This window comes from Acanthochromis polyacanthus, chromosome 9 (assembly GCF_021347895.1).
Source record: "Acanthochromis polyacanthus isolate Apoly-LR-REF ecotype Palm Island chromosome 9, KAUST_Apoly_ChrSc, whole genome shotgun sequence".
NCBI lineage: Eukaryota > Metazoa > Chordata > Actinopteri > Pomacentridae > Acanthochromis > Acanthochromis polyacanthus.
In genome coordinates this window covers 11580687-11604604 of record NC_067121.1, presented here as the reverse complement: position 1 = coordinate 11604604, position 23918 = coordinate 11580687, and the positions used below count along the sequence as shown (strand labels likewise).

The following is a 23918-nucleotide window of genomic DNA, read 5'->3' as shown; positions in this document are numbered from 1 at the left end:
TGGGTACTGCACCATTGCTGAACATATATGAAAATGTAGCGGCTTAGAGCACATTCAAGGTGTAGTATATAAATCTTAGACTTTATAGACAGTCTATGATATAAATAGAAGGTGCATAAAGTGTAGATATTTCCAGATTTTGTAAGAATACATTTATTTTTAAAAACATAGATACACTTTACATACATACATACACTTTCGCCTTGCAGCAAGAAAATCACCGGTTCAAATCCCGGCCTGGGCCTGGGATCTTTCTGCATGGAGTTTGCATGTTCTCCCTGTGCATGCGTGGGTTTTCTCCGGGCACTCAGGCTTCCTCCCACAGTCCAAAATATGCTGAGGTTAATTGGTGACTCTAAATTGCCCCGTAGGTGTGAATGTGAGTGTGATTGCTCGTCTGTACATGTAGCCCTGTGACAGACTGGCGACCTGTCCAGGGTGTCCCCTGCCTTCGCCCGAGTCAGCTGGGATAGGCTCCAGCGACCCTAGTGAGGATAAAGCGGTGTATGGAATATGGATAGATGGATTTTACCAGTTATCTGTATTATTCAGGGCTGCTCAGCGGCGTAGTGGTTAGCACTTTTGCCTTGCAGCAAGAAGATCTCCGGTTCGAATCCCGGGGTTGGCCTGGGATCTTTCTGTATGGAGTTTGCATGTTGTCCCTGAGCATGCTTGGGTTTCCTCCGGGCACTCGGGCTTCCTCCCACAGTGCAAAAACATGCTGAGGTTAATCGACTACTCTAAATTGCCCGTAGGTGTGAATACGAGTGTGATTGTTAGTCTATATATGTAGCCCTGCGACAGACTGCCGGCCTGTCCTGGGTGTCCCCTGGCTTCGCCCGAGTCAGCTGGGATAGGCTCCAGCACCCCCCGCGACCCTAGTGAGGATAAAGCGGTATATAGAGAATGGATGGATGGATGTATTATTCAGTGTTTGTCCACTACCCGGTGTCCAGCAGGTGGCGGTAGTGCAGCTGTCAGCGTCCTTTAAGACCGTAGAGGAAGAAGTCTTTGTACCAATTAGCAGCTGCTAGCTTGAAGCGGCTCATTAAAAACATCACTCAGCTCTTTAAATGGCTGCAACCTGTGGACAGACGGCGGGCTCCTCCAGCGGCCCGCCTCGCTTAACCACAGCCGCCGGACTTCCAGGCGCCTGTCGGACGGTTGAGTCACTTTTGTCGGTTTTAAAGTTGAGCTTTTATCGTCACTTGGCCGGTTTGTGATCATGTCGGGCAGCGTCGCTCTCTGCGCTCAGATCGCCTCCGTGATTGACGCCTTGTCCAAAGCTGCGGCGGCGGCAAATCGCTGAAGTTGTGGAGGACGGGATGGTGGTGCTGCGGCTGGAGGTCTGTCAGCGGGACTCCGAGATCCAGAAGCTGAAGAGCGACATCGAGCTGCTGCACGGAGAGCTGAGGGCGGCGCAGCAGGCAGTGACTCGTCGACCCGAGCACCGCGTTGGAGGAGGAGGAGGACAGGGTGAGTGGGAGCCATGGAGGGATCATCTGCCCAGAAAGGACTGCAATCTGTTGGAGCTGATATCATTTTGTCACTGCTGTTTTAATATATATATAATTATTATTGAAATTTAGCTGCGTTGTGGCCTGAAAAATAAAAAATCCAGTAGTTTTTCCAAACTGAAATAACTTAAAAGGACCTATTTAACTCATGTAATGCAGTTTTACATTGACCAAATTGTGAGTGCAGCCTCGACATTGTGACTGAGTTCACTCCTGTGGTTACATTTGGGAGATTAAAGCTTATAGAAAAAGTGCAAGAGGAATATTTCTTCATTTTAGATGTAGAAGGCATCCAGAAATCACATCAATTACAGTCTGAAAATTGTATTAAACACCGTGTGTTAAAAAAACTAAGATGCCAAGTTTCAGAAGCAAATTAGACGGTGAGTAAGCCGACTTCATGTGAAATGCTGCTTCAGACACGTCCTGAAGAATATCATTCTGTGAAAACGAATACTTATTGTAGAGATATTTAAAGACATTGAACATGCAATATGTGCAATATAATGTCAGTCAGGTTTGGTGGAGCCCTGCTGTTCATGCACAGCCACAACTTTTGTCTCTTTTTTTTATGTATAAATTTTATATGTTTACATGGCTGGGAGGTAACTTAACCTTCCGTAATAGTGAGTCAATTCAGGTGGTCAAGATTACTAGACAGATGTGGAAATTAACGTAAACTTGAAATAATTTCTAGACATTGACAAGTCGTTTGGATCAGAAAGTCAAATACGGGATTGTTACGTTTCAGATACCTGTGACTAAATGCTTTCTGCCTTTGTAGATACAGATATCATTTATCACTGTTTTGTGGCCTGGATGATAAGCAATCCAGTTGTTTTTACCCAGCTTGTAACCCTAACCCCCACAGACTTGTAGGCACTAGGCATGATGAATGGCATCACTCTTCTTATCCTGATGCACCCATCACTTTGGAACAGGTTAAATCTGAACTCGGACCACATGACAACCACATTTGCTCCTCGAAGATGATGGTTCACCACTGTCCTTCAGGTTTTAATAAAGCGTTGGACGGTTCTTAGCCGGATTTTACTAGTTTCATAAATCTCCTGGGTTGTTTTCTTTGCCTGATGCAGTCCAATAATTTGACCTGTCTGAGACAGATTAGCATCCTTTCCATGACCACAGGACATGTCTTCTGATGTGGTTGACCAATTCCGTCTGAATTCACAGATAGGGGTTGCAGCACCATTTTCAATTTGGCTTTGGAAGATAGTGGTGGAAGATCATGATAAAAAAAAAAAAAAAACTTTTATGTGCAAAATTACAGGCATCTACTCCCAGTAGTTTTTGAGGTATGGCATTTTCAAATTTTAATAATTCAGGCCAAAATGCCTGAATTTTACCCTCAAACTATGCCATTTTTGGTAGTCACGAATCTGAGCATTACCTGTTATGCATATATAGTGTGCATATTTATGCTGGTGTGTACAACTGGAGTTGGAAAAATAACTTCCACATTTTTAGATAATTTGCAAGGGCTGAATTGTGCCCACTGAACTTCTGAATTTAATAGAATAAACATACCTACTTTCATTCAAGAAATTACAGGACAAATCATTTCACCTCGAAAATTTCCTGGACATACCTTATCTTGAAGAACAAAACTCTTTCAAGCCCTATGTCACTACATAGGCAAGTATAATGATATTTAAAATACCTGCAATCAACTTTTTATAGAACACAGGATGAATTAAAGATATTATCATAAGGAGTAGGCCAGTAATGGCCTAGTTTGGGGGTAAAATTGAGCATGATGCAGTGATGGCTAGAAGTTGGGACTTTGCATGGCTATAGTAAGAGGATAGATGAGTTTCTGTGTAAATTTGCAGATCTCTACTACCTGTACTACATTGACTTCAGGGTCATTGAAAATTGGACATTTTTCATGGGGGGCAATGTTCAGCAGTCCATATCTCTCTAAATAATGTGCTTAGAGGGCTCCCCCTGTATAAGGTATAAGCCAGTCTGGTCTGGAGCAATACTAAATGGTGCTAAGACATTAGTCTGTAAGATTTCTGGTATTTTTAACACCCTTAACCCTACTTGTGTTTTTTATAAATAATTTATACATTTTGGGCAAGCCCCCCTGCTCTGTAGAGACTTCTCCTGAGTGTGTGTGTTGTTTCTAGGACATAACCAACATGTAGAGAGCTTGGAGAAAAAAATTCAAGTCTCTGTGATACCCAGAAGCAGAGATATAAGCATTTTAAAACCTAAAATTTCCAGGCGAGGATTGGGGGGAGAGCATTTTGGCCTAAATTATTAAAATTTGAAAATGCCATAACTCAAAAATTATTGGGAGTATAAGCCTGTAATTTTGCACACAAAGCTTTTTTATATGATCTTCCACCACCAGCATCCACAGTAAAATTGAAGATGGTGCTGCAACCACCTTCCTGAATATTTGGTGTTTTGGGATGGAATAAGCCGGTTGTTTAAGAAATGAGAAGCTCCTTGCTGCATCAGCTGAGGTTAACTAAGGTGTTGTCAACTGAAACATATTCATCATTGCAATAATTATCCAATGGAAGGCTCTTACCCATTTGCTTAATTTAGTTTTTTTGGCCACCCAGTGTGTAAGGCCCGATTCCACGCTGAAGTTTCACAAGAGACACACTTTTGCTGTGACTACTGAAAAAATAATTAAGCATATTTAGACATTTTAGCTGCTTGATTCAGATAAGAGATGCAACATGTCAACATAAGTACATTTTCTCCAGTAATAATAAAGTTCTGTCTTCTCTTATAGTCCCTTATGAGTCGTAATGACACTGTAGCCTGAAGAAGGTTTATGAAGAATCATATTTACCTGTTGATGAAAACTACTAAATGAAAAGCTTCAGATTTTCCATTTATCAATATGCTAGAGGATCAGTCAGTCCGTGTGTTATTGGAGTGTTTTAGTTGTTTCACGTTAGATGTAATTTTGGGGATGATAATCGCAGTTTTTATCAGCACAAAATTACATCAAAGTTTATTCTCTCTTCACAGAAAGTCATAGTGGTGCTCTAGATGAGAGGAACCTTCTTCATAAATGTCATGAAGGCCACCAGATCCTGCCTGAAGCTGAAGCTCAGATGAAATGTGAACCTGTGGAAGATGCAGGTGGGGCAGTTATAAGACAACCTGACAAGCCGAAAGAAGAGTTGGGATTGTGCGAAAGTGCTCAGTGGAGATCAATAACGCAAAATGAGACCGGACGCAACAACTCGGATTATTTGACTGTAGGTCAGAACTCAATGTTGTGTCTTCCTGAAGCGCCTTTGGATGGCGGACTGGTTGTGCCCTGCAGCATTGGCAGTTCCAGTGGGTTTCACCACAGTCCGTTCATCAGCCGTGGACTGCTGGGCTACAGTCAGTACAGGAACTCGTACAACACGGTGCGAAGGAGGACTGTGAAGAGGTTGATGTTCAAGAAGGGCTTCATCTGTCCATACTGTGGCAAATGCTTTGAGCGAGCCGGCCACCTTGAGAGGCACAAAAGGATTCATACCGGGGAGAAACCGTATCGCTGCGAGATGTGCGAGAGGAGGTTCAATCAGAAATGTAGCCTCAAGGAGCACATGAAGATTCACAGAAGATGTAAGTAAAGTATGGGATTGTTTAAGGTTGGTGGTTTGATTTATTTTTTATTTTTTTTAAAGCCAGAAGAGGGGGGGAAAAAAAAAAAGATTTTTGGCATCACCTGCCATTATAGTTTTTGTCCTCTGAAGCTCATCATGAGGAAATTACTAGTTCTCCATAACATTCTCTGCTAACACAATAGAACAAGAGTTTTCTGATCAACAACTAGCCTTTCAACACCGTTAGCTAACACAATGGACCATCAGAACACAGGAATGCTGGTAGGTGGAAATGGGACTCTGTATCCCTATGTAGATATTCATTAAAAAATCAGCTGTTTCCAGCTAGAATAGTCATAATAATGTCTAGCCTGTATTTCTGATTAATTTAATGTTACATTCATTGAGAAAAAAATGATTTTCTTTCAAAAAAAATTAGGACTTTTTAAATTGACCTCAAACTTTTGAATGGTAAATATAAGAAATTAACTAGTCAACTAGTGATTATTTTCTTTGCTAGTTTATATGTAAATTTCTTGGATTTCTTTAATAATGAAGTAGTTGTTCAGTTCAGAAATGTCAGAAAGTGGTGGATCTGTGCAGAAGACCAAAACCGCTGAAATGTCTTTTTTGGTCCACGACCCAAAAATAAAGACATTATTGTTATAATCTAGTGCAGAAACCAGAAGATATTCACAGTTACCCATCTGAAGCTTTTGCAGTTTCTGAGCAAGTCCTGCACTTCTTAGGAAGCAAAAAATGTCCTCAAAATATCTTGTGTGCTATATGAGAAAGTTATAAATGAAAGTTGAATTTCTCTGATAATTAGGGTCCGAGCACCGAGGGTGCGAAGGACAGGTGGTGCCAGGGCACCGACTGTCCAAGGCACCAGCGGTGCCAAGGACCCTATTGAAACCCTAGGGTTTATTATTATTATTATTATTATTTTTTTTTTTCTCCCGTAAAGTAAATTGGCTTTTTGGCGGCCTTATCATACTCCAAAACGCGTGAAATTTGGCATGCACATCAGGACTGGCGAAAAATTTGATATTTTATGGGAGTTGCGCATGTGCGTGGCAAAATGGCTCTATAGCGCCACCTGCAAACTTGAAAAAGTAGTCATTAGGCCAACTGCCACAATGTTTCATGTACAGCTACAATATTTGGTGGGCATATGCAGAACATCTGGACACACCAAAAAGTCAATTACAGCCACGCCCTAAACCCAACAGGAAGTCGGCCATCTTCAATTTGCTGTAAATTTTTCAAACTTAATCGCTCCTCGGGAAATGACTTGCCTTTTTGGCGGCCTTATCATGAACCAAAACGCATGAAATTTGGCGTGCACATCAGGACTGGCGAAAAATTTGATATTTTATGGGAGTTGCGCATATGTGTGAAAAAATGGCTCTATAGCGCCACCTGCAAAATTGAAAAAGTGGTCATTAGGCCAACTTCCACAATGTTTTATTTACAGCTACAATATTTGGTGGGCATATGCACCACATCAGGACACACCAAAAAGTCAATCACAGCCACACCCTAAACCCAACAGGAAGTCGGCCATCTTGAATTTGCTGTACATTTGTCAAAATTTATAGCTCCTAGTGGATAAGTCTGAGAGAACTGAAATTTGGCCAGTACATGCACCAGACCTTTCTGATGAAAAGTTATCAAAAACTCAACCAGAAGCCAAAAGGTGTGGCCATGGCGGAGCCTCAAACAACTGATCCTTCGCCATGAAACAGGAAGTGGTGTCTAATTCTTCTCAACATGCTCCAATCTGCCTGAAACTTTACATGTATGATGACAGTCCTGTCCTGATGTCATCCACATAGGGATATTCATTGACAGTCATAGCGCCACCTTGTGGTTTCAGGAAATAGACATCTTTTACACTTTCATGCCCTATTGTTACCCGGTTGATCATATTCACTTCAAATGCAGTGACAACAGCCTAAACACATTGATGATGCATCCCAGTGAAAATGGTGACTTGTCATCAAAGGGCGTGTCTGTGGCGGCCAAACCAATTTCGATGTTTCGCCATGAAAATTTAACGATTCATATCTCAGCTGAACAACATCCTATCTGCCTCAGACTTCACATGCTGGATACCAGGTCCAGTCTGAACACATCCACACTCATAAATTTTGAAAAAGTCATAGCGCCACCTGTTGGTAATAGTAAGTTTAAGGCCTTATATTTTCAGGTACAATGGCCCCAAACTTGGTGATATCATGCTGGAAATTGGTCAGTCGAGTCTTCACCTCTTGACAATCACACACTGTGAAGGGTGTGACATTTCATGCAACGCTGTTGCCGTAGCAACCAAATATCGTCATGAAAAACAAAGCCCTTTCTGACAGGTTAGGAATACTCCAATGCTCACAAAAATTACCACACACATCACCATTGACCCAAGGAACAACACTGTATGCATCTCGGCACTACACATGCTATAGCGCCCCCTACAGTATTTTTAACAAACAGCCCCCCCAGCACGTTTCACCTACATCCATGAAATTTGGGAGGCTTATAGAGCACATCAGGACGCACAAAAAAGCCTCTTGGAGCCATGTCCTAAACCCAACAGGAAGTCGGCCATCTTGGATTAATTGTGAGATTTTTGATGATTTTTCTCATTTTTGAGAGTTAATACCTCCTCGGGGATAATTCCAGGAGACCTGAAATTTTGTCAGTCCACACAGCAGGACTTGGTTTGGAAAAGTTATCAAAAGTTTAACCAGAAGCCAAATGGCGTGGCCATGGCGACCATCAGCGTTTTGATGCTTCGCCATGAAACATCAACTGCTGTATAACTCTCCTCTGCATGCTCCAATCTGCCTCAAACTTTCCATGTGTGATCACAATCCAATCCTGATCACATCTACAGGCCAACAGACACTCTCAGTCGCAGCGCCACCTGTTGGAGGCACAGTAAATGCTGTATAACTGGCCTCTACATGATCAAATCAGCCTGAAACTTTTCATGAGTGATCAGAGTCCAACCCTCATCACATCCACTGTGTGAAATACACTCTGAGTTACAGCGCCACCTGGTGGATAGACAGGAAATGCTCTATAACTGCTCTGAACATACTACAGTCTGGCTGAAATTTTACATGTATGATTGGACTCTGGTCCAGATGCGATTCAGAGGCCGACATACACTCTCAGTCACAGCGCCACCTGGTGGACGTGCGTGGATTCACCGACCAGCGTGGATGCGAGGACCCGTCCATCGCTGCTTGCAGCTTTAATTTATTTCAAAATTTGTAAGCATCATGTCCAAAGTGCCCACATGGAGTGTAAATACCAATTCAGAAACATTTTATACAGTTATTATCAAAACTATTAAAAAAAAACTATATCCTCAATTCGTAACAATATTCTTTGCTTTAACATCTGTTAAATCCCAGATTAAATCTACAACAGGTGTGGGAGCCCAAATAAAACTGTAAAGAATATACAAAAGAAAGTGAAGATCTTCCTGCCAGACAGTGCTGAGATAGCAACATCCCATGAAACTGCGGTTAGCATTTAGCCTGCGAACATGGCTGTTGCTAGTCTAGCCACGCTATACCCATGTTTCTGACGGCACAAGGGTCTAGGGAAGCTCGACAGGGAGGGAGGCGGGCTAAAAGGTTGTCTATCAAATCCCTCTGCGGCAATTGGGTAGGTGTATAACCAGTCAACGCAACGAATAGGCTGATGTAGTTCCGAGAGCACCGACAGATTGTGGCTAAGTCCCATTAGCTTCCCAACCAGCGGAGCCGCGGAGCCAACTGGTATATTAAGGATTTGCCATATCCCTTTGGCATAAGTCCAAATACGTCTTTCTTCTCAATGAAACGCTAAGTGCCGTCCTTTGTTTATCTTTCAAGTTGAATTTTAGCTTCAAATCTTTAAGGGCTGTGGCCAAAGCCGAGTCGAAAGATAACTGTTTATTGTGCGCTGGTTGTTTCTGTCAGAATCGTCACGCCTCTGTCGTCACTTCGTTACGCCCGCCTTCTGACTCTACACTTCATGGTGATTGGTCCAGCCAGTTTTAGGAGAATCCAGCCTAGAGCCTTATGGAGGGTAACTAGACCCACCCTGGCAGAGAATTAAATTCGTTGCCGTGGGTTGTCTAGCGCGGCTAGGCTAGGCTGTTGCAGATTTTTAACGGCTTTATTTTTATATTTCATCATTTAAAACAACATATCACTGATACACAGCGATTTACCATTTAAAGCTTCATAAGTCATGAGCACACTTTAGCAGTTTTTAACCGTACTAATCTGCAAAATAGAGGAGAAATGCGCAGCAATGAAGACACTTGACACACTCTATCCTCCAGGTTACATCTGGGCTGCCACGGTTTTCCTCCCCCTATGGTGACCCAGGTACAACACTGGAGATGTAAACAGTTCCCCCTCGGAATGCTGCTATTTTCCCGTCCCTTATTTAAGATAAAATATTGTCTTGGCTGGACGACTGTAAAATTAAATCTAATCAGACAAAATGTGGTCACCAAATTTTAGGTGCACCACATAAACGCAGCCTGCAGTTCAGACAAAAAGTTGCAAAGGTTTTGTCCCATGACTGTTGGTCACAGCTGAGTCACTGATGGCTTCACTGTTGTTTTGTGATAGAATCTATTTCAAGCACATGGTTTATTAGTGATAAAATTTCAAATTAGACTTTGGAAAAAAAAAATTAGATTTTACTGAAGCGTCTTGATTTTAAGCTTAGATTTGGTTAATTTTCCCAGATCGATCAGCATTTCACAGATGAGCCAAGGACAAGTATGGTGGAAATCTTAAAAATCTGACAATTCAGTTAATTTTTTAAAATAGTTTCTAACTCTTATTTTGTTGTGTATTTTTTCTTACTTTTTCCTTGTCTTTTTTTTTTTTTAAGACGGCAAGCATTTCAAACTCGCTGGCGTTTTTTGGGTAAAGATGCTGGAATCAGAATCTGAGAATTGTGACTTATTTTTTAAAATCTTCCTCATACTAAAGAACCAGTCATCAAGCAGTTGACAATTAATAATCATTGCAGCTTTACATTAAATGCATTATTTCTTGTAAAAGATCTTTAATGTTTGCAGGTATTGAAGGCACCAAATGAGCCCCCAAAATACGCTATAGGTCGAAGTTTTAATCTTGTAAAAACTTCATTTTTCTTCCTTGAATGAACACAAACTGGTTTCAAACTGTTAGAATCTGAAATATCTTCGCCATGTCTCTGTTTGTGCCTGTGGAAAACTCAAGATCGTGTTTTCCAACCGCTGTAAGGCACATTTTTCATTCCTGTGCAAGCACCTAGACCAGGGGTCAGCAACCCGCGGCTCTTTCATCCCTCTGTTGCGGCTCCCTGTAGCTTTGTAAAATAATCAGCAGACTATTTGATTAAAATTTCTATTATTTTAGATTAATAATTTTAATTCTACATTTGAAGATTATGGTGATCTTGTGACATCAAAATAAAACGTTTTAAATTTTCATCTGTCAAAATATGCGTCCCAGCCGTCAATCTCCGACACTCGCCGCCTGCGTGTATTCATTTGGAGTCCTGTTGATCTTTGGATCCCAGTGTTTGCTCTACATTCATTGAGCAGCGGCGGGCCACCATTCCTAAATCTTAGCCGTTGCTCCTTCAAATTTCTTTTATTTTTTAAATTGTTGCAAATACAACACTGCCACATGTCTCCGCCTTCACAGCAGAGTCCTGCATTTTGTCGGGTACTTGTGAGTACTAATGTAAACTACGGATAATTGTCTTGCTCAGTGTCTACTCTTTGATATGTCAGATGAATACGGCATTAGTCGCGAGAGCACGGATCGATTTCACGTCCAGCATCCAGGCAGCAGGTCAGAGAGTCAGAGGAGTGTCGTCTTGGAAAATAGAGCAGCGACTTACCAGAGAAAAGTTATTCGCTTAAGATAAACAGATTTTACAAGTTAAATAGACATTTGCAAAACATTGATTTCCAGCTAACATTACATAACATATGAGGTCCAGGAGCAAAAATGACATTAACCAAGTAAGATAAATATTAGTGGTAGGACACAATTTAAAAAATGAATGTCTAATTAGAGGCTTTGTAATTAATTAATCACTAATTAACAAGGGCATAGAGGTAAAAAAAAGTGATATATGCAGTTTTGTCTTCATTTTAAATGCCAAAAGGATTTTGCAGCTCCCGGTGTTTTCTTTTCTGTGGGAAACGGGTCGAAATGGCTCTTTGAGTGTTAAAGGTTGCCGACCCCTGACCTAGACTCAGTCCTGTTTGGTGAAAACGCTCAAACACAATCTAATTTTTAAACATTCTCGAATGACTCAGTAACTTTACAATCCCAGCTTTTTCTCACAGAAGGACTCGGTGTTATATTTGGCAGGTTTCAAGTGCCAATTAGGTTAGATCTGTGTAAATGCGGGTGCTGCCGCAAAAGAGTCTGCACAGTCAGGCAATCTCCAGATAAATGTTTGAGAATAAATTTGAGGATGAAGACATTCCTTCAATGTTTTCCTCCTAAGAGAGGTTGGGCCCTCCATCTGTGGAGCTGCTGAGGATTAAGGACCCTTTTGCAGGATTAGAGCGGCTCTCAGATTTGTGGGTGACCAATCTTGGATGTCTGGAGACTCGTACAGTTTTTGTATTCAGCTGGATGACTGAAAGATAAAGACTTCCTCCTGGAATCAGTTTTAAACTGGTCTAGATAGAGAAATGATGCGGAGAAGTGGTAAATTATCTTCTCTTATTCTATTTTCAGTTTTGGAAGTCTCGGTTCAGTTCACAGCTGGACTTCTGACTGTGACATTCCTCGGTGTCACACTAAGCAGAGAAAAATGTTGTGGTGTAGGTGGAATGACAGTCAGAGGGGGGATGGGATTGAAAAGGGCCCTGCTGACAGCTGAGTTCACCGGGCTGGATTTGGAAAAAGATCGTCTTTTATCTTTAACATCCATTTGATATTAATTACTGAGATCAAACCTGAGTTCACGCATGTAACAGTGAAACTATTGGAGCATTCAACCTGTCCTCCAGACCTTCAGGAGATGCTCTAATCCATGGGTGCCAAATTCATTTTAGTTCTGGGGCCACATGCCGCCCAATTTGATCTCAAATGCGCCGCACCAATAAAATCGGAGCGTAATAACCTATAAATAACAAAAACTTAAAATTTTCCTTTGTTTTAGTGCAAAAAAGCACATTCTAAAAATGTTCACGTTTAAGGAATTATCTTTTTACAAACATGAACAACCTGAAATTTCTTAAGAAAAATAAGTTCAATTTCAAAATGTTGTGCCTCAGTTTATCATTTACACATCAGAGTATCTACAAAGGCACAAAACATTTAGTCACATGTATCTGGAACTGAGCAATATAGTATTTTACGTTATGATCAAAACAACAAAAGGACAAAAACGACAAAATATTACAAAAATGAGACAGTGACAAAGAAATGGACAAACGACACAAGCGAGAGAAAAAAAGACACAAATGACAAATGAGACAAAAACAATGAATAAAGCAGAACAAAATGACCAAATTGAGACAAAAAGGAATCATAACAAAAACATGAGACAAACGACAAAAGATTAGACAAAAAAAATGCAAAAACTTGACAAAATATGACTAAAACTGAGCAATAGAGTATTTTACTTTATGATCAAAGCAACTTGTCAAAGTGTAGAAATTATTTAAAATTTAGGGTTTTACAAATTTACAATTTGCAGTTAATGTCTTCTCTGTAATCCACACACTTTGCAAAGTCGTCTCATGGGCTGGAATGGACCCATTGGCGGGTCCAGTCCAGCAGGCTTTTGTCTTGCTGTTCGCATGTTTGTCACTCTTGCTCTAATCTTTAATTCTGCTAATATTAGCATGCAAATAAACCTGCACCAAGGGCCAATTATGCAGACCCGTGATTAAGAACTCCTTCCAGTGTGTGCAGATAGAGCATACTGATGTTTACCTTGGAGAATACTTGACAATCTTGGTAAGCCACACAGATTCTGATGCACTTTTTGTGTTCGATTTAGAGACCACAATAGTTTTAACAGCTGTCACGCCCCATAAAATACAGTTGATGACTATTTCATGTTGTAAAAATGTCAAAACTTTGAGTTCTTTTGAGGATTACACCTCCAAGGATGCTAGTATTTTAAATTATCTGTGTCGGACAAATGAGAATGAACGCGTTTCTTAGAATTTATTCTAAAACACCCCCCATAGTCTAGAGTATTGGTATGAGATGGGATGTGGCTTGGATCTTTCTGTTCTGCAGCTGCTGTTTTAAGTGTCAGCAAACAGCTTGAGCTTTATCCACAGTTTTTTCCATCTGTGGTGTTGAATCCAAAACGCTTCCACACACGTCTTCCCAGATGGTTTAGATTTAGCAAGTAGTGGTTGCTGGTTTTCTCTTGGTTGCATTAATGAAGAGAACTTCCATCCATCCATTCTCTAAACACCACTTTATCCTCCCTAGGGTCACGGGGGGTGCTGGAGCCTATCCCAGCTGACTCGGGCAAAGGCAGGGGACACCCTGGACAGTCTGTGGCAGGGCTACATATACAGACAAACAATCACACTCACATTCACACCTACTGGCAATTTAGAGTAATGTTTTTGGACTGTGGGAGGAAGCCGGAGTGCCCAGAGAAAACACATGCATGCACAGGGAGAACATGCAGAAAGTTCCTGGGAAAGCCGGGACGCAAACCAGGGATCTTCTTGCTGCAAGGCGAAAGTGCTAACCACTACTCCACTGTACGGCCCCTGAAGAGAACTTCAGAAGCTTAATTCGCTTATGTCAGTGCAGCAGGGCAGCAAGAAATGGCTGTTTTTATATAGCAATTAATCATTAATTAATTAACAAACCTGCCAGAACCCCAAAATATCCACTGTGCTGTAACATAAGACTTTTTATTTTACCATGGAGCAATTAAGTCTTTTGTGTTTCTGATTAAATAATGATTGAAATGATAAATTATTGAAATAGTTGTTAATTCTTCGGACTACTCAGTGTTCCACAGTGGAGCTTTAAATCCATTTTGCTAGCTGTCGTACTGAAGGACAGCATTACCTGTTCTTGTAGGCACATTTGGACTGATTAACTATTTAATTTTCACCCAGGTTTGAAGGTTTGTTTCAACTTGTAATTATCTGTTTTTTTAATTCAGGCTAAGGATGTGTCTGCAATAAAACACTGCTTACAAATATCAATTTCTCAATGAAGTAAATGGCATTAAGTCAGTTTTTACTATATCAGCACTTTGTGTCATTAGACAGGAGTATTTGAACAAAGGCTTGTTATTTACTCTGCAGATTAATTTGTGAATATGCCAAATTATGTTGCTGATAACCTTGTAAACAGATGATGAAACGGTAATGCAGACGCTGGTGGAAACGGAAACAGGGATGTAAACAGACTGATTGGTTGAGGAATTAATGCACAAAATTGCAATATCAAGTTGCTGAAATGGTATTGATGGGATGTTTACAAATTTTAAAGAACCCCTATTACACTTTTTTAGGATTTAATTTTCTTTCATGTATTATACATTGCCCAGCCAAAAAAAAAAAAAAGTCGCACACTCCAATATTTTGTTGGACTGCCTCTAGCTGTGAGTATGACACTCATTCTTCATGGCATCGTTTTGATAAGCTTCTGCAATGTCACAGCAGTTTTTTCTGTCAATAGATGCATTCGTTTTTCACCAAGATCTTTTGTTTATTATGGGAGAGTCAGACAAAGTCTTCTCCAGCTCATTCCAAAGATTCTCAGTCGGGCTGAGGTCTGGACTCTGGAGGCCAATCCATGTGTGAAAATGATGTCTCATGCTCCCTGATCCACTCATTCACAATGTGAGCTCTATGAATCCTGGCATTGTCATCTCAGAATATGCCCATGCTATCAGGGAAGAAAAACTTCATTGATGGAAAGACCTGGTCATTCAGTCTGTTCAGGTAGTCAGCTGACCTCATTCTTTGGGAACATGACGTTGCTGAACCTGACCAACCCCAGATCATAACCCTAACCCCCACAGACTTGTAGGTACAAGGCATGATGAGTGCATCACTTCATCTGCCTTCTTACTCTGATGCACCTATCAGTTTGGAACAGGGTAAATCTGGACTCATCAAACCACATGACCAACCACATTTGTTCCTCGAAGATGATGGTTCACCACTATCCTTCAGGTTGTAATCATGCGTTGGACGGTTCTTAACCTGATTTTTAGTAGTTTAGTTGTTTTCTTTGCTTGATATAAGTCAATAATTTGACCCTTCTGAGACAGATTAGCATCCTTTCCATGACCACAGGACATGTCTTCCAACATGGATGTTAAAGAAATGAGAAGCTCCTCACTGCATCAGCTAGGGTTAAATAAGTTGTTGCCAGATAAAACATATTCATCACTGCAGTAATTATCCAATAGAAGGCTCTTACCTATTTGCTTACTTAAATCTGAGTGGCGACTTTTTTTTTCTGGCCAGCCAATGTAGCTTTTTTGACTGTGTAAAAGGTCTGCAGTCTTTAAAAGCCCAAAGTGCACGGCAAACAGTTATTTTTCTCCATAGCAAATACGGCTGTTTACCTGACTAGTAGGCCTGTTTAAAGTCCAGGTTTTCCCTTCTGTTATGTCTCTATGTAACACATTTTGGGTCATTCCATCTTAAATCATCAAATTTTTAGAACAATTTCTGCTTGACCATCTCCATTTGCTTGAAGTACTTAGAGCATGAAATATGGATATTTATATAGACATTTCAGTTTGATGTATGTCAAGTGTTTTTTGAGATTATGTTTAAGAAAAAACTTCCTGTCAACCTATTTTTAGCATATTTTTCCACACATTGAAATTTGAGGTTACAATTGAACGATAATCAGGGTTCTCGCCAGGATTTTTTTTCAGCGTAATTTATCATAACGGCCCGTTACGCTGAAATGCGCTGGCGAGAACCCTGATAATATCTCAGGAAATATTAAGTATAAAAGCGTGAAAATTTCAACATTAATTCTTATAATGGCATTGATCCAGAGTTGAAATATGATTAAAAATACTGAAGTCATCTTGGAAAGGCCAAACTTGAGCACTGTAACAAAATAATAATAATGTAGAAGTAAGCTAGTGATAATTTCTGAACCATGTGCAGTTTTATGTTACAGCGATACTTAACAAAATAGAATACTTTTTTATTTAATTTCAATTATATGGTCACAGAAATGAAAAGGGTATTTTCACTGAGCTTTAATAACTGACTGAGCAGTTTGAGTAAATTATATTGATTTAATTTAAGCCGCTTGTGGATGTGTACGAAATCAATCAATCAAATTAACATATGTTTGTTTCAAGTTCAGTCAGACATCAGCAGATTGTGTTGTGCTGTGAAGTTGCAAAGCAGAATTTCAGACGTTTTTTGGAGGGCATCTGGGACACAAACCTCGTCATCTGTTGCTGATTCTCTGCCTTATGGATATTCATCTGTTGTGGTTTTGATTTGAAATGTTCCTTTGAGTCAGATGCACCAGATACTGCCACCTTCGTGCCTTACACACAGACTTTGCAGTGTTTGTATTCGATGTTTGATTGAATGACCCAGCTGACTATTAACTGTGGTTGATTTTGTTTGTGTTTATTTCTAATACATTTTTGCTAGCATTTATAGATCCTACAGATTTTCTATGGATTTTACAGGTATATTATATAATAATATGGGCTCTTTCATAGATGTTTCTGGTAAAATGTTCTTCTCTCTGCTCAAACAGATATTCAGTCCAGACTAGTTGAGACCCAAATGGGCGAACAGAAGTCGACTCCTGAGGTGAACCCTTGTATTGAAACACAACGCCAAGAGGAGGAGAGTCAGGCTGGAGATGTCCATAAGACTGAGGACATTCTGCCCACACCTGTACAGGTAAAATCTGAGCCTGTAGAGGAGAAAATAACACAACCACTGTTTCACGAAGGAAATCGGCAGACAAGGGAAGGCTCTGACAACCTCAGTGAGACCTTCACAGCATTGGAGGGAGAAAGTCAGCAGTGGATGTCCAGATTACAAAGCAACCAAGAGCTGGACAGCACAGAGTTTCTCAGCAACTCAGCGCAGAACGTGACCTCCTACCCAAGGATAGCTCAGTTACTCCAGTCACCGGTAGAAGCTTCTTGTAGCCCCTTCTCTTTCCCAGGGAAACCATACGGGGAAATCAAAACCAGCATGATCTCCCAGACACCTTACAGATCCTCAGACACACTTATGCCAAACGAAACAGGTTTACACAATTTAACAGAGGACTCGATGGATCATCGTCAGCAGAGGAGACCTAGATCTTTTCAGGTGATCAAACCAAAGAAATGCTTTGCCTGTTCGTACTGTGGCAAGATCTTCGAGCGAGCTGGCCACCTTGAGAGACACTTACGAATTCACACCGGGGAGAAACCGTACGGCTGCCACATCTGCGGGAGGTGCTTTAACCAGAAAAGCAGTCTCAAGGGCCACATGAAGACACACAGGAATGGTAAGAGACAAACTGTCACTCCAAATAAAGACGAGATGCAACTAATTATTTTTATTCAGAAACCCACTGTTGTCTTGATTGATTTATCTTTCGTGTTGTTAACATTCCTGAAACAATGTAACTCACATCAAGTACTCTAAGCCAAGGATGACTTAAAGAAATTTGCACAAAATAGCAAGATCCTGATTATCATGATCATTATTTGTGTTAGATTAGCATCATAGAAGCTGTCGTGAGATTCTGTAGATATTCACGTTTCAGTTGCTAGAACCAGTCAGTTTTTGGAGTTTTTTTTTTCTTGGGGGGGGGGTAATGTTTCCTGAAATTACATGCAGGTGTAAAGTCTATGTCTTGAAATAGATTTATTTTAAGGAAAATATGCCAATCTTCCACAACTTTAAGACCACCTGACTAATACTGTGTAGGACTGATGCAGTGTCTTTGGGAGGTACTTGTCAAAGTAACTTTCACATGAATGCCAGAAGCCAGGGTTTCCCATTGAGATAAAATGATCAACAATTAGTCTCTCCAGGATTTCGCGGGCGTTTCTCATGATTGTTGCGCCCGAAAATGCCTGAATTTGCGGCAGCTTTTCTAAAAAATTGCAATAATAATTGCGATGTTTTAAGCTCATTTGTTGTGATGAAATTGCGGGAGACAGTGATAATTGCTAAAAAGCTGCATTTTTTTCCAGCTTGTAGAACATGTTTCAACTCTGTAATTGACAATATTTATTCCGAAAGTTTATCATTTAACGTTCCAAACCATTTCCACAAGCTAGCACACCATGGTGGGACATTAGCAGCAGCCAGATACTGGTTTAACATGACGTGTTTGGTAGATTTGCAAGACAAAATGATAATTTACTCTTGAATTAATCATATTTGGACATATGTCAGTGGCTCCAAAAGTTAATTTCACTTCCTGGCACACGTGTTCAAACACCCGCTCACGGCTTGTCACGTCAAATAACAAGAACAGCACTGAGAGAGCGCAGTACTCTACCAAAACTGTTCCTTCCCTGACCTCGCGCTGAACACAGGTGTGTGTTCTGCATGTGTACATACTGAATCGCGTGACATGAATATGTAGCGGGGCATAGACGGGAATTGATGGGACTCAGAAATACCTCCACAATTTAATCAGTTGTTTCTTGTGTCATTTCCGATACGTCCACAGTGGTAGATTTGTTGTAGGATAACAATGATGTGATTGTCAATGATGTGAGGTAGCATTCACTTGTTACCATGGTTACCGTGCTGCTATCAGACGCCGTGCCGCTACCTCAATGGGAAATCCTTAACAAATCCGTGGATCCAAACTTTAAGCCGTATCACTGCCGAAGTCTAATCACTTGGTCCTTGTGTCATTTCTGACCGAACCTGAAAATTTCATTCAAATCTCTGAGTCCGTTTTTGAGTGATGTTGGTAACAGAGGAAGGATTCACATGCACCAATTGTCACATAACTCTGCCGTGTTCTTTGGTGGAATAATTAATCTAATTTACCTCATTCTTTCAGTGCTCTAACGTATCTCGATGCAACAGTTTCCATCATGGTGATTTGTCTGGTCTGTTGTCCGCTCATTTCAGCCGTTCTAATATGTTTTGTGGTTAAAAAAAACAAGGGAAAAATGGTGTTTATCAATTGATGTTTTTTTTCTTTTTTTGTATTCCAACAAAATATTGCACCAGTGTAAAACAGTTTAGCTCCGCTTTGATGAAGAACGTCAGTGAATTAATTGTTTATCACGGTCTTCAGCAGTAATTTTTGTTGGTAAGTGAGACATTAGTATCGCACATGTCTGCATCTTCAAACCAGAAACAAGGGAGTGAATTCGGTGATGTACGTGTTTTACATTTGCGCTGGGAGCTGCTAGGACTGGTGGAACTCATGGGAGGTGGGCCAAAATTGCGGGAAAGTTGCGGTGATTGGACAAAATTGCAAGGCCGCACAAAATTCGCAGAGATTGGTTGATTTCGCGTGATTGCAACATTGCGAATTCCTGGACGGACTGAATAATAGTCACATCACCTGTCAGTGGTTTATCAACTGCAGTTCGTTATTTGTTACTTAGCATTTGTCTTAAGGTTGAGTCCTGTGCTCCATTTCAGCTGTCCAACACTGGTTGCTCATTTAATTCTTTTGTCTTTTTCTCTGAAAAGGGGAGAATCCAGACGTGCCTGAGGCTACTCAGTTGATCTTCACAATGCCTGACAATCAACTATTAGAGAACCTGTTGGAACCCAAGAACGGACTGGTCGCTTTAGAGGAACAGTTACCAGGTCCTGCATACGGCGAGACAGTCAAAGAGGAAACTGTAATGGTAAAGCTTGAGCCAAACAGGGAGGATTTTCAGACTCCGGGTCAAATAGGAGCTGAAGGTAGATCAGGAGCATCGGACCAAAGTCAGCTGTGGACGTCTGGGATGGAAAAGAGCAATGATGCCCCTGAACAAACATCCTGTCTACTTTTGCAAGATGTCAAGTATCACCTCAGTCCTGCTGCCGGAGTCAGTGAGCAGCAGGAATACACATCTCCAGTCAAAGATCTAGCTTTTCACGACAACAAAGAAAAGGAAAGCGTCATGCATATTGATCAGTATCCAGTCTTGGGAATGCAGCCAGGAAGCTCTGATTTAACTTTAGCAGCTGAGTCACATGATCAGCGTCTTACACATGAGGTGTCTGTGAATGATTACAGCTCAGTGAGTGGCAGGACTCATGAGGGAGGCTTCTTTGAACTTACGATGACCGCCTCGGGCGAGCATGAGGACGGCGGTGTCGGGGACGCCCCCAGACAAAATAGCTTTATATGCGCAAGTTGTGGGCAAAGCTTTGATAGTTTCACAATGTTTCAAAGGCACCAGTGTGAGCAAATCACAGAGCAGTCCTTCTGCTGCGAAATATGTGGGAAGACTTTCAATCAGATGACCATCCTGAAACTGCACCTTAAACTGCACTTGGAAAACAATCCTTCATAATGTCCACAACGGGGAAAATACAGTTGTAGCAAACGGCAAAAGACACAAGATTATGTTCTCATGAGATCTACAAAACTGCTCAATATCAACCAAAACTTTCAATGGCTAAAGCTGAGGAACAAACTGCATTGTTCTCCATTCATAGTATTAATCATGTTTTTTTTTCTTTTTTTTGTGCAGACACCAAAAGACTGATCCGTCTGACTTCTTCCACATTTCTAAATTCCTGGCACAAATGTTCTCCTGCTACTTTAACCTCCTCCATCTTCCTCTTACAGTAGAGGGAAAGCTATTTTCGACATGACTGAGTTTTGTTGGCAGAGACAGCGAACACGATTGCCGTAGTAGGCTCAGCTTTTGAGTGACAATAATTTAATTACTATCAAGAGAAACCAAAAAAAATTTATATGCAGAGCTGTCAGTTGGGCTTGTCATTAGTTTATTGAAATTATTAAGGCTATTTTTTGTTTTTTACTGTGCAATTTCACAGTACAAGTTAAGAAGCTTAAAACATAAACCAGTTCAACACGTACTGTAAGTCGTGTGATTTTTGTGTTTTTTCATGCTAAGATTCGAAATTCTATTCTTAACCTTCTGAACCTAAAGCACTTTTTCAGTATTTTTTTGCTACGGTCGCATTTTCATTTTCATTTTTTTTCACTGCAATATAAAGGCCTGTGCTTCTATGGAAACAGAACAGTTGTGGTTAGAAGTAGAGAGATTATAAAAAGGTCAACAACACAGCTGTAATGTCATAAATCAAGAACGAGCAAAAGCTGAATTACTTGGATTACGTATTTTTCAAAAATTGGGAAGAAACTGGAGTCAACATGTACAGCATTCATTCAAGTGCCCACGATTGTTGCCATTACTAGATAATAATGTTGTCTCTAAAAAAATTATAGACATTTTATTTCCTCATTTGTTTGCTACCTGCTTAGTAGCTGAAGTTCAGCCAACAAGTCCCAGAATATTTGACACATAGCAGACTTACCAATTTTTGTTTAATGCAGATTCTGATTAATGCAAACAGTTTCATTTGGGCAATTTTTTGAAAAAGGCCATGTAGATGAAAGTAATTTTGGTAAAAATTATGATTTTAGATTTAGATAAGTTTTCCAGTGAAACGTTGAAGGAAGAAAGTCTAATAGTTCTTTCAGTTTTTACAATTCCTGCTGCATCTAAAATGTGTCATTTCTACAAGTTTGTTTTCTTTTTTAAGACGTGCCTTTCAAACTGCAGATTTTGAGGTTCAGAGGGTTAGAAATGTGTCCTTTACATTACAAGTGATGTGCTTTAAGCAAATCTCCTGATTTTAAAGAAGATCAATATGGATACATTAGCTAATAAATCAGGAAATGCTGATTTTTTTTTTTTTTCTTTTAGTATTTTTTTCAGAATTGATACAAACCCATGCTAAACGCATGGATGTAGCATATCAGCTAATGGTTTCTGCTCTATTAGCTATTTTTACTGCAATATTTCACAGTTAAATCAGTCTACATCATAATTTTACTAAAGTGCAGTGATCAGTGCATCATCAGCATATTTTATTTTACAATATGGATTGAGTTCTTCTGTTGAGGGCATCCAATGAAGGTGCTTGAAGTTTAGCTTTGCTGCAGATGTGGTTAAAAGCTAGTATAAAATAATTTGTTGAAGTGATAGCAGTTAGCAGAGTCGAACCTCATCCTCATTTATTGTTCCTCAAATTGTCATCACCTCCAAAGCTGCATGTGAACACGTCTTGATAATGTCGGTTCAATATTCTGTCAGTTGTTTCAAAAAGCAGATGCTGTGAATTTTGAATGGAGGCAAGATTTAAAACATATGAGTTTCCACTAACCAAAACCAGTGAATGACCACATGGTGAAGTTTTTGTGGAGAAAGTGAAGGAACGGTAGTAAGATGACGAATATGTAATAAACTTTACTAAAGAGACCTGAAATACCTCATTGATTCCAAGATTTTGGGAAGGTCACATAATTTTTGAGATGTCCCTTTGATTTGGTCGAGATCATTTATAACAAATGCAGTCAAAGGCAGTGTTAAGCATTTCAAATGGACACCCTTAAAATGAAAAGAAATCATCTGATTGATTCAGTTGTGTGTCCCAGATGAACAGTGCATTTTTGATGGCTGGACTTGAAGTATAGATGGTTAAAATAGCACTAGCTCAGAAGTAGCACCTGTCAGGGGCAGGAATTGTGACTAGAACCCTTTATTGTGTGAGTGCCTACATTTTTCACATGACAAAGATATCTCTAAACCTGCCATTGCAGTCTTACTGCCTTTAAAAACTGTCATGTTCTTGTTTTTTTGTTTGTTCTTTAATTGTAGTGTTTTCACTCTGATTTAATTCAGTGGCTTGTTGGACAAAACCATGATCAATAACTGTTAATGTGATACCCACCAATTGTAGCATGGTTCACGGTCATCATACGACCTCCACAGTAGTAGTCACTGCGTGCACGAGGTTAGCTGACCTTTGAAAAGATAAATATATATTGAAAGTAAAGTCAGATTTTCTTTGTTTTGTATTTTCAAAAGAAATAAAAATGAAATTTATTGAATTCTGGCCACTGTGGTTGTTCTATTATTAATCAGGGTAAGTAATAGCCTAGCCGCGCTAGACAACCCACGGCTACGAATTTAATTCTCTGCCAGGGTGGGTCTAGTTACCCTCCATAAGGCTCAAGACTGGATGCTCCTAAAACTGGCCGGACCAATCACCATGAAGTGTAGAGTCAGAAGGCGGGCGTAACGAAGTGACAACAGAGGCGTGACGATTCTGACAGAAACAACCAGTTTACAATAAACAGTTATCTTTCGACTCGGCTTTGGCCACAGCCCTTAAAGATTTGAAGCTAAAATTCAACTTGAAAGATAAACAAAGGACGGCACTGAAGTGTTTCATTGAGAAGAAAGACGTATTTGGACTTATGCCGACGGGATATGGCAAATCCTTAATATACCAGTTGGCTCCGCTGGTTGGGAAGCTAATGGGACTTAGCCACAATCCGCCGGTGCTCTCGGAACTACGTCAGCCTATTCGTTGCGTTGATTGGTTGTATACCTACCCAATTGCTGCAGAGGGATTTGATAGACAACCTTTTAGCCCGCCTCCCTCCCTGTCGAGCTTCCCTAGACCCTTGTGCCGTCAGAACATGGGGTCTAGCGCGGCTAGGCTAGGTAAGTAAGTGATTATTGAATCTTTTCTCTATGGCTTCCTTCTCCTCCTTTATTATGTCTCTCACCTTCCCTCCTTTTCTTCCAGGTTTTCTACATTCATTGAAAAGCTGGATCCTTGAGGGAT

General features: G+C 40.4%; 1 protein-coding gene across 1 annotated transcript; it reads left to right on the top strand.

The window, feature by feature from the left end:
- Positions 1–1004: 1004 nt before the first annotated feature.
- On the top strand, positions 1005–23175 carry LOC127535410 (oocyte zinc finger protein XlCOF8.4-like). Its single transcript, XM_051953354.1, has 4 exons — positions 1005–1476; positions 4533–5123; positions 16870–17619; positions 19785–23175. Exons 1-4 carry the CDS (start codon positions 1326–1328, stop codon positions 20600–20602), a joined length of 2310 nt encoding a protein of 769 aa, XP_051809314.1. The 5' UTR covers positions 1005–1325; the 3' UTR covers positions 20603–23175.
- The last annotated feature ends 743 nt before the right edge of the window (positions 23176–23918 follow it).

Coding starts and splice junctions, on each gene's coding strand:
- LOC127535410 (XM_051953354.1), top strand. CDS start 1,326: ATGGTGGTGCTGCGGCTGGAGGTCTGTCAGCGGGACTCCGAGATCCAG. Junction 1,477..4,532: donor TGGAGGAGGAGGAGGACAGG/GTGAGTGGGAGC, acceptor CTCTCTTCACAG/AAAGTCATAGTGGTGCTCTA. Junction 5,124..16,869: donor CATGAAGATTCACAGAAGAT/GTAAGTAAAGTA, acceptor CTGCTCAAACAG/ATATTCAGTCCAGACTAGTT.